The 11,051-nt window shown below is 40.7% G+C and overlaps 1 protein-coding gene across 2 annotated transcripts; it reads left to right on the top strand.

The window, feature by feature from the left end:
- The first annotated feature begins 1,304 nt into the window (after positions 1-1,304).
- On the top strand, positions 1,305-8,620 carry SRSF1 (serine and arginine rich splicing factor 1). 2 transcript variants are annotated; one of them, XR_001883232.1, is made up of 6 exons: positions 1,306-2,605; positions 3,014-3,198; positions 3,563-3,735; positions 3,936-4,122; positions 4,496-4,614; positions 5,536-8,620. XR_001883232.1 is itself a non-coding variant. In XM_017861595.1 (5 exons), exons 1-5 carry the CDS (start codon positions 2,412-2,414, stop codon positions 4,516-4,518), a joined length of 762 nt encoding a protein of 253 aa, XP_017717084.1. In that variant the 5' UTR covers positions 1,305-2,411; the 3' UTR covers positions 4,519-8,462. The 2 variants fall into 2 exon arrangements, 1 of the variants encoding a protein (XP_017717084.1); XM_017861595.1 differs by having other exon boundaries at positions 1,305-2,605; positions 4,496-8,462.
- Positions 8,621-11,051: the final 2,431 nt, after the last annotated feature.

The following is an 11,051-nucleotide window of genomic DNA, read 5'->3' as shown; positions in this document are numbered from 1 at the left end:
AAAAAAAAAAAAAAAAAAAAAAAAAAAAGAAAGCTCAAGGATTACCAAAGGTCATCTGTGGATATGCTGAGGATCTTCAGACACAAGACCAAGCATCCCTGCTCATTTCAAATTTAATATGTATTTTGGGGTCACCGAGAGACATTTGTAAAATATATTTCATCAGCTTTTAGAATTAAGAAAATATGTCCTTCTCCTGAATGACCTATTTATTTTTATCCCAAAGGCACTTTGGATTTTGAATACGCAATACTGGTGTACCCTTCTTTACGGCGACTTCTGCGAAGACTAACGTAAAATTTGCAGTCTATCTCAACAAATTCAACAGACTTTCACTGCAGGCATTTTGTATAGTAATTTATGCTTATTTCATTTAATCCACCCCTTATTTTCCCATTGCTCTAGTTTTGGTGTGTGTGTGTGAGAGATGGAGTCTTGTTCTGTCGCCCAGGCTGGAGTGCAGTGGCGTGATCTCCGCTCACTACAGTCTCCACCTCCTAAGGGTTCAAGAGATTGTCCTGTCTCACCCTTCCGAGTACCTGGGATTACAGGCACGTGCCACCATGCCCGGCTGTTTTGTATTTTTAGAAGAGACGGGTTTCGACATGTTGGTCTCAAACTCCTGACCTCAGGTGATCCGCCCGCCTCGGCCTCCCAAAGTGCTGGGATTACAGGAGTGAGCCACCACGCCCAGCCTCATCTACTTTTAATAATATTTTATGGTATCTCTGTAAGTTGCCTCACATCCTTGCGGAGAGGGACTGTTGTAAATAACATGAAGAAAATTATCCCTGAAATTCAGGGTGTAGATCTGTTATCGCAAATTTATGACTGCAGGGTTTGATTTTGTTGTTGTTTCCCCTTTTTTTTTTTTTTTTTTTTTTTTTTTTTTAGGAGGAGTCTTACTCTGTAGCCCAGGCTGCAGTGCAATGGCGTGATCTCGACTCACTGCAACCTCCGCCTCCAGGGTTCTAGCGATTCTCCTGCCTCAGCCTCCCGAGTAGGCTGGATTACAGGCGTCCGCCACCAAGCCTGGCTAATTTTTTGTTTTTTCAATAGAGACGGGATTTCACCATGTTGGCCAGGCTGGTCTCGAACTCCTGACCTCAAGTGATCCGCCCGCCTCTATCTCCCAACGTGCTGGCGTGAGCCACCGCGCCCAGCCTGATTTTAATTTGAATTCATTAGCGACGTTTAAAAATCTCAGGATTTCACATAAAAATCCAGATTGCAGACGTCGAAAAAAAATGTAAAATGTTATCTCCCAATGCCGCAGGCAAATAGGATCACAGTCCTGAATAGCAACCGCGGTCTCTAGTGGTTACGGCTCTCATCCATTTCGCTCCATTTTATCACCTGGGAGGACCGGTATTTTCAATTTCAGTAACTTTTAGAGGAAATTTTTGAAAAAAGGACTGCACACACGCACCTTTTCTTCCTTCTCGTTCTTTAAAAGGTAACAACGGAAACAATTCATTCTGCAGGCAATCTGCGCTAGTCCCACGGATAGGCGATTAACAAGAGATAAAGAGGTGTGGCTCCCAGAGGCGGTACTGTTACCCCTTCTGGTTGGCGGGTACCACGTTGAAAGGTCGGGGTACGGGCCCACTGCGACTAGCACAAGGAGTGCTGAACTGAGCTATGCAAAGTTCTGACGAGAAGGTGGAACGGTTCTTAATGAAAAGGATTAAGGAATCTAAATCGGTTTCGCTAAATTAGACACATCTGCCTAAGCAGCCACAGCCTGTTCGCAGCAGGGGCGGAAGACAAACCAACGCCGTTCAGTCGCCGGCAACTCAGCTCTGGAGTAGACGCACTCTACGAAGATACCCGGGTTTCCGGAGCAACCGCCCGAGCCCTCCCCCTTTAGCCCCGCCTCGAGTCGCTTTCCCGCCAAAGGCCGTTACCGCCGCAGAGCATGGTGGGACAAGGCTTTAAGGCTAGGTTTCACCAAGTCCTTTGAAGGCGCCGAGTTGCTTTCAAAGATCCTCATTCCTGCGGAAATTGACTATCCTTCAAGACCCGACCTGGATGACTAGCTCCTTTAACGAGAGTTCTTTATTTAACTTTTACCAAACAGCTGCTCACTCTATTCGGAAACCACCACAAGCGGGGAACGCGGGGGACTTTTTTTCCCCCTTCGTGCGGAGGGTGACGTCGCGCGTGCGTGCGCGTGCGTTGCGCGTATCCCTCGCACCATCCGTTCTGCTCCCGCGCGTGCGTGTTGGGATCGAATCGCTGTTTCCTTCCGCTTCTCTTCCTCTGTCTCCCCCCCATATCCGTGCGCCGAGCTGATAAAGGCGCCATTTTGGAGGGGCCGTGGGAGACGTGGTGCCGCTGCGGGCTCGCTCTGCGGTGCGCTAGGCTTGGTGGGAAGGCCTGTTCTCGAGTCCGCGCTTTTCGTCACCGCCATGTCGGGAGGTGGTGTGATTCGTGGCCCCGCAGGGAACAACGATTGCCGCATCTACGTGGGTAACTTACCTCCAGACATCCGAACCAAGGACATTGAGGACGTGTTCTACAAATACGGCGCTATCCGCGACATCGACCTCAAGAATCGCCGCGGGGGACCGCCCTTCGCCTTCGTTGAGTTCGAGGACCCGCGGTGAGGCGGCATGGGGCTTGCAGCCTTGAGGAAATAGGTCCGAGTAGTCGGGGAAGGCTCCAAGGCCTTAACATAGAGAACGGGGAAGCGGGGGCTCTTAGAGAGGTTGGGGCGAGACTGTATCGCCCATGCAGGAGTCGAGTAAGGAGCTGAGTTGGTGTGGCTTCTCTGGCGCCTCGCCTTGGACGTCCCCGGAGCCCATTCGCAGGCTGGAGCGGGAAACTGAGGCGCTGAGGGCTGGTGTAGTGGTTGGGAGCCTGGCGTGTTTCTGGGTGGGGGAGGGGCCATTCCTATTATGCGGCGCATGTGGGCTCTTCCACGTTGGGTGCGCATGTGCGGGGGGTTCCCGACTGAGCGAGCTGCTCCTCCTGGTCTTTCTCATGCCTTTTACTTTCTGCGATCCCGCAGAGACGCGGAGGACGCGGTGTATGGTCGCGACGGCTATGATTACGATGGGTACCGTCTGCGGGTGGAGTTTCCTCGAAGCGGCCGTGGAACAGGCCGAGGCGGCGGCGGGGGTGGAGGTGGCGGAGCTCCCCGAGGTCGCTATGGCCCCCCATCCAGGCGGTCTGAAAACAGAGTGGTTGTCTCTGGTGAGTGTACTGGTTGTGTGGATTGATGTGAAGGGACGGAAGCTACCTAAAATTTTTGTCTTGCATGACCGGTTTAACAATTGCAAATTTTTCATGCTAGGTCTTAAATTGCTTTAGTTTTTGGGTGAATTTAATAAACGAGGATTGCTGCTGTGGTGATTACCAAATTAGGTTGCGGTACTAGATACGAAGATCCGTTACAAATAATTTTGGACTCTGGATTCCAGAATCTTACCAGCTCTTTACCTGGTATCACTTAAGTACACCTATTAAGTATTTTTAAGTACTCTTTGTCCTAATGTACCTTACCAACTTAACGTGAAATTTAAGGTAATTGATACTAAGAAAAAAATCACTTTTTCAGGACTGCCTCCAAGTGGAAGTTGGCAGGATTTAAAGGATCACATGCGTGAAGCAGGTGATGTATGTTATGCTGATGTTTACCGAGATGGCACTGGTGTCGTGGAGTTTGTACGGAAAGAAGATATGACCTATGCAGTTCGAAAACTGGATAACACTAAGTTTAGATCTCATGAGGTAGGTTATACACTTATTCTTTTCTTTGACCAGAATTGGATACAGTGGTCTTAACAGTGGAATTTGAAGGTAAGGATTCAGGCAAGGGTGTCCAAGTAAATTGCCAGATTTCTGGTTTTAGTTACATTGTATGCATTCAGCATGCCTGAAGATAGATGAAAGCTTAGATCTTTCAATGGAAAGTTCTGTCTATCCAATAGGGAGAAACTGCCTACATCCGGGTTAAAGTTGATGGGCCCAGAAGTCCAAGTTATGGAAGATCTCGATCTCGAAGCCGTAGTCGTAGCAGAAGCCGTAGCAGAAGCAACAGCAGGAGTCGCAGTTACTCCCCAAGGAGAAGCAGAGGATCACCACGCTATTCTCCCCGTCATAGCAGATCTCGCTCTCGTACATAAGATGATTGGTGACACTTTTTGTAGAACCCATGTTGTATACAGTTTTCCTTTATTCAGTACAATCTTTTCATTTTTTAATTCAAACTGTTTTGTTCAGAATGGGCTAAAGTGTTGAATTGCATTCTTGTAATATCCCCTTGCTCCTAACATCTACATTCCCCTCGTGTCTTCGATAAATTGTATTTTAAGTGATGTCATAGACAGGATTGTTTAAATTTAGTTAACTCCATACTCTTCAGACTGTGATATTGTGTAAATGTCTATTCTGCCCTGGTTTGTGTGAACTGGGATGTTGGGGGTGTTTGTGGTTATCTTACCTGGGGAAGTTCTTATGTTTATCTTGCTTTTCATGTGTCTTTCTGTAGACATATCTGAAGAGATGGATTAAGAATGCTTTGGATTAAGGATTGTGGAGCACATTTCAATCATTTTAGGATTGTCAAAAGGAGGATTGAGGAGGATCAGATCAATAATGGAGGCAATGGTATGACTCCAAGTGCTATTGTCACAGATGAAATTGGCAGTATTGACCTTATACTAAAAGGCAGGGGTTAAAAATGATTATATACGTTTTCCTTAAAACACTTGCAAACATTTTATTCAGTTATCTTTAGCTACAATTGCTTTGCTCTTTAAACCTTGGCAATTGTGGCAAAATTATATTGCCCATTTTGTAGCAACTTATTTTGCTCCCTTCCCCCCATTTTTGTTTTAATAGGGACTAATGTGGGAAGAACTGGCTAATTTGTCACAGTGCTTAGTTACAACTGTTAATGTGTGACCTGCTGTTGGTGTACATGTGGGTACAGGGTGTCTTTAAATCCAACAAGATAGAGTATAATATCAATACTGCTAAATCTGCATGTCCTCTGTGTGACTGATAGAGCGTTGCTATTTCATTTTTTTAAGACAAAATGAAAGCAAAATATAGAGTTCCAATGTATTGGTGTAGATAATCTAGTTGGGAATACTTTTAAGTCTCACCTTCCCCTTTAAACTAATATTCATAATTGATTCATATGTTTAAAAGATTTTAATTTACAAATTAAATTGCAAATGGGAGCATTAGATATAGTTTTAGACTTAGGTGGGTAGCAATGCCAGTAAACTTAAATTACGTAACTTCTTGCAACCACGAAACCTGTAATACGCTGTACAGTAACAAGTGTTGGCATTATCAGTTGAACTGTAAATACAAAATGCTTCTTCCAATTAGTCTCTATGATGATTAAGTTTCTAAAATTTATCTGAACACCATTCAGAAACTTGTTTTGGGGAATTTGATAGTTATTGATGTGCATCTGTTAAACTGATGACAGACATAACTCATCATTCCCCAGAAACCTTTTTTGATTACAGTATCTAACATTTTGCCTCCTCTTTTTTGGTTTTGCTGGTTATAAAGGTTTGGATTGGAGAGGGCTCACTGGATCCCAATCCTTGGAGCTGGATCATTGGATTCAAATCATAATGTGGATAGGATAGGGAGGATGAATTACCAGGATTCATGGAGCGGGATCAGATTACCAGGAACATAGGAGTGGATTCCTGCCCCAACCAAACCGCATTCGTGTGGATTTTTTTATTCAACTTAATTGGCTATTCCAAAGATTTTTTTTTTTCCTATTTTTGACGATTGGAGCCCTTAAGATGCACGATGGAATTGTGTTTTGCGTTTTTTGGTAAAAGGAGCAAAGCGAGGACCTGGAGATAAACGCTGGAGCAATCTCCTTGGAAGGATTCAGCACGAGTAGATGGTAAACATTTAAAGGGGAAAGGGGGGGTTTGTTTAAAATAGTAAATCAGTAAGTCACTTCTAAATTTAAAGAAAACAAAATTGGAGTTGAAGAATAAGTAGGTTTCCAATTGGCTATTGCCGTTTTTCTTTGAAAAAATAAACATTTTTTAAAAAACTATGCATGGTTGTCCTTTTTCCTCTTCATGTAAGATTCTAACTGGGTCTATCAGTTAATCTTTAAATTGTTAAGTAAGATAAGATTTTGACTCTTGTATTAATGTGTTAGCAAATTAAAAGTTCTTAAAAGGCACTATAATGGTATTAGCCATCTTTTATTGTTAATTGTAAAAGTCTTCAGGGGAAGGCAAAAGGGGAGAATAAGGCATTTGTGTATGTAACTTGGTAAATGACGGTGGGGGGTTGGATCTAGCATCTGAAAGATAAGCTTCTCTACTTTGTTATAAAGTGGCTAAAAAACTAGATGCTGCTTATTTTCTGGTGGTCATAGACAACATAGGCTTTTGTGCAAAGTTGGTTGATGGCTAGTAAATTAATGTTCACTTGGAGATAGCTTTTGATATTTTCAATGAAACTCATCTCAGAAAAAGGTAAGTATTAAATGTTAACATCAGCACAGAGGTATTAGAACTGTTTTTTGTTTTTGAGACAGAGTCTCGCTTTATTCCCCAGACTGGAGTGCAGTGGTGTAATCTGGGCTCACTGCAACTTCCACTTCCTGGATTCGAGTGATTCTCGTGCCTCAGTCTCCTGAGTAGCTGGGATTACAAGTGTGTGCCACACTTGACTGGCTAATTTTGTATTTTTAGTAGAGGTGCAGTTTCTCTGTGTTACCCAGGCTGGTCCCAAAACTCCTGGCCTCAAGTGATCTGCCTGCCTTGGCCTCCCAAAGTGTTAGGATTACAGGTGTGAGCCACCATGCTCGGCCTGTAGAACTTTAAACACAAGTCACATTTCTTTTTTGAAAGGGAAAGAGTGTACAAGATTAACTGCTTCTTTGGATGAATCATTGCTAATAAAAAGCTGGGCATTTAGCATTTTGCCTTATAAGCCCTTCTCATCCATAAGATGATTTTGTACCTAAAAGTTTGTTCTCTACCAAAGCAGTTGTTAAAAACTTGTAGTCTGCTACTTTTTGTATTTGTCTACTGACAGCCCCTTGATACTATTTAGGTTGGGGGAGGGGACCTAAAATAAGTAACTAGACTTTATTTCCCTCGGGTGCTAATCATAGTTGGAAGTTGAATTTAAGGTGATTATTCGGGTGACAATTAAAAACCTAGGGAAAACCAGAAATCTTGGTAGTGGAAGAAATGTGTAAGGTTACCCCAATCAGATTTTAATGAACGTTGTGGAATGTTGGAACGAGGGGATGTTGAATGCAGAATTTCACTAAGTAAAGTACTTAGTTTAAATTTATTAAGGATGTAGCTCTTTTTATGTAAGAATTTAATGTAATGGCCAAAAGGCAGATTTACTGTTTAACATTTGAATAATTTTACATGACATTCTTGAAGTTCTAAGTTCTGTTTTATGTGTAGAACATTTAAAAAATTCAGATTATTAAAGGGAAAATAAATGATTAATGATCATTTTGTAAGGTTAATGTGAGCTAGACTTAAGCAAACTTTGGTTCATTTGTGTTCATTGAATGTTTTGGAAACCACCAAAAAATGTAAATGGCCTTCACTCAAGTTTGAGTGTTTAAAGTTGAAAGATGTGCTCAAGTAAAAGTTAACGGTAATTCTAACTTCACATTGAAATGAGACAGCATTCCTTGTTATACAGGCTGAATTTGAAGATTAGAGAGGACTTCATGTTTACTTATGAAAGGTAAAGGGGCATAGATTTTGTAGTTAAGATGACCAGACAGCTAAAAGCTGTGATGGGAAGTGTGGACTGCTCCTATTTATAGTCTCAGAAAATGGACCTTTAGGTCTCTATCCATATTGGCAATTATTAAAGTTACACCCTTTTGAAACTACAAAAGCTGTCTTGGAATTTCCCCCTCTTCTCCCTATTTATGTCCGCTTAGAATGTTTTAGGGAGCCTATAATTATTTTCTAACCAAGGAAAAACTTAAGTCTCTTTAAGAAGCAATTACTTTTCATAACATCAGATTGAATAACCCACCTTGCTGTTCAGCCCACATCCTACTGGAAACAAAAGGTAAGAAACCCATTTTCTGGTTCCTGATTGTTTGGGTCTGAATTTTGTTTTAAAATGAAGCTAAGTTTAATATTTTAAAATGATGTTTGGAATATGAATAGATTCCCCATAAAATGTTTTTTCCTGTTTTATGCTTTAGAAAATATTCAGTGCTCAAACGTCTGCGCATCATAGTGCTTGCATTTAATATGATTTATTGTAGAATCTCAACTTTTCTTGGTGTTGCCTTTGAAACATTGTCTTGGTCATTAGGGCTGGTGTTTTCACATTTCTGTGGTCAAGGTGAATTTCTTATGTGTGCCTTTTTGCTTACTTTGTATATGAATTTTGTAATTTAAATTGCAAGTAAGTTATATATATGTATTTACCATAAATAGTATTAAAAGATGAGAAACTGTTAGACTGAAGTTCTGTTGTAACATAACCACTCTTATTTCCATCACAGTATGAAGAGTGCAAACGCAGAAAACAGATTACAGTCTCTTATCCATTTTTTGAAATCCAAAAACTATATGAAAACGAAAGATTTTCTGTTGTTGAGCTAATTAAATGTGAAACCTGACCAGAATTGCTGCCTTCATTTTGCACTTAGTGTGACTAAACTGTTTCCTGTTGAACTTCATTATTCATTGCACAGTTGCCACAGACTTTGCTGAGGGTTTTATGTAATACAGGGTATATATGTACCTTATAAAGTGCGTACAGCTCTGAATCCCAGATATATCTGTCCCCAAAGAGTTCACGTAAGGGAGTGTACTAGCATACACAGGCCTAATGCTTTTGTCTGTAACTGGGGTGTCTTGACTGAAAAACCTATTGTGAATCCTTTATTGATTGAATTTTAAGTTCCCCCATCTTTTTAGGCTGAAGCAGCCACAAGAAAAAAAGGTATGGCCCACATTCTTTACATTCTGTTGTATTAGTGGACTCAACAAGTATATCCCATTGAAGCAAATACTCAGGCATCCTAGAGTGTACAATACAACATTCTTTTGAGTTATTGTTTCTGTATCAGTACTTACAGGAACATTGACCAATTAGATCCTATAGGAAAAGCTGGGATTGGCATGAAGTAAAGAGATTACAAGGAAACATCTGTTCATTGTGTCTATTGTGATTGTCTATTGAATAAATAGTAATGCTGCCAAGGTAACTTTTGCTTTAAACATGGACCCCAAGAGATTATAGTATACTTAAACCAGTACTTATTCCTGTTATTGAGACCTTTGGAGTGCTTCTTGGTAGCTTTGAAAGCTAATGCCTAACAATCCTGAGGGTGGTTGTGAGCTTGTAGTGATTAAAGGAAGGATTTTTTATTACTATAAAAATCACTCCGTGCTTCATTAATGCACAGAATAAAAACTGAATAAATGACTCTGTCATATATAAGTTAACTTAGGCAGATATAACATTTGTAGTTTACAACATTTGAATAGGTGCTAGGTGGGATTTCAGGGGGTGAAAAGTCATACATGACTTTTCATAAGTTTAATATTTAGGTAAGCAAAACAGAACACTTAGTTCAGCTTGACACTCAAGCATTGGGTTAAAAAGCATCAAATTTCTGTCACCAGACAACTTCTAAGTGCCAACTATTGGTAGAACTGTGGACATGAAGATAGTGGAAACAGCTTTTCTAGGATACTATACTCATCTCCACCAAATGCACTTTGAACAAAAACAACTCTTGATTTTTTTTTTTTTTTTTTTTAACAACATGCTGTACTGCTCTCCATTGGAGTAAGTGCTAGGGAAAATCACTTAGCCACTAGAGGGAGCTATAACACAAAATTAAGCAGGAAATAATCCCCATTGTAGATAGGTACAACCAAGTGGAGACCAGCTTAACTACCTTGATCCTCTGTATCAGCTCTAAAGTTAGTTGGTTTGGGTAAGTTTTCTTGTAACTTTACCTTTGTCTTCCCATCTTTTGTGCAAAATTCTTCCCCTTTTCAGCTTTTGCATCCATTTAGGTTTTCGGTAGAGTTTAACTTACAGTCACTCACTTTGTAACGGAAAAATCTAGGTTCTGGGACTAAGAAAATACTGAAGACATAAGTCTGCTTGTTTTTCTGCCTACCTTGTACATCAGGTATGGAGTAATAAGGCCTTGAATGTGAGAATTGGCAACAGGAGTTAGGTGTGCTGGGGAAATAAAATCTAGGCATAACAATTTGGTTATGAACTGGAAGAAATGAATATGCTTTCAGAGACCTGTAGTTTGCTTTTACAGTGTGACAGTTTCAGGTGTGATGATCTTATTTCTCAGTATTACCTAAGAGGTTCTTAAAATTTGCCTTAAAATCGTACTTACGTGTCAACTTAGCTGTTTGCTATGTTCTAGGCCTCACTTAAGTAGCAGGTTGTCTTGTGATCAGAAAGTCAGTACACACAGTAGTTAATGTCATATTAATAGCTGAAAATTACTGAGAATTAAACACTTTAGTATTTTAGTATTTAGTATTGACTAAACACTTTAGTCATTCCCATCATCCCTTTCTCCCCGGGTTTCTTTTATAAAAATGGGAAGGACACAAACTTATCTCCTGTTTTAAAGTATAAATTGTCATTGAGAATACTAAACCTTTTAGGCCCTCATAATGGGGTTAAGTCATCCAGAAGACAGGTGTGGTACAACTGGCCTTAAAATACTAATTTTAGAAAGTCGGTCTGTTTCAAAGAATAAGGCACTAAAAGTGGACAAAGTGGACTTCTTGTGGGGGAAAAAGGAATCAAGTTTACACAGTAGGGATTTCCCTGCCTGATAAGTTAACACTAAGTAGCAAGGAAGGCTACAGAAAGTAGTTACTGTTAACTAGTAGTCTTGCTGCAAATTGGATTGACAGCTGAAAGGGCACTAACTAGATTGAAGCCTGTCTTTAATCCTGTAGATGTTAACTCTGGTGTGCCTTTGATAATTTTTAAATAACTTGAAAATGCACTCTGAAGCCACAAATGAGGCAAATGAAAATTCAGAATTCTTTTTTTTTTTTTTT

This window comes from Rhinopithecus bieti, unplaced genomic scaffold (genome assembly GCF_001698545.2).
Source record: "Rhinopithecus bieti isolate Rb0 unplaced genomic scaffold, ASM169854v2 scaffold_57210, whole genome shotgun sequence".
NCBI lineage: Eukaryota > Metazoa > Chordata > Mammalia > Primates > Cercopithecidae > Rhinopithecus > Rhinopithecus bieti.
Note: the sequence above shows the minus strand (reverse complement) of the source record. Positions and strands in the feature narration are given on the sequence as shown.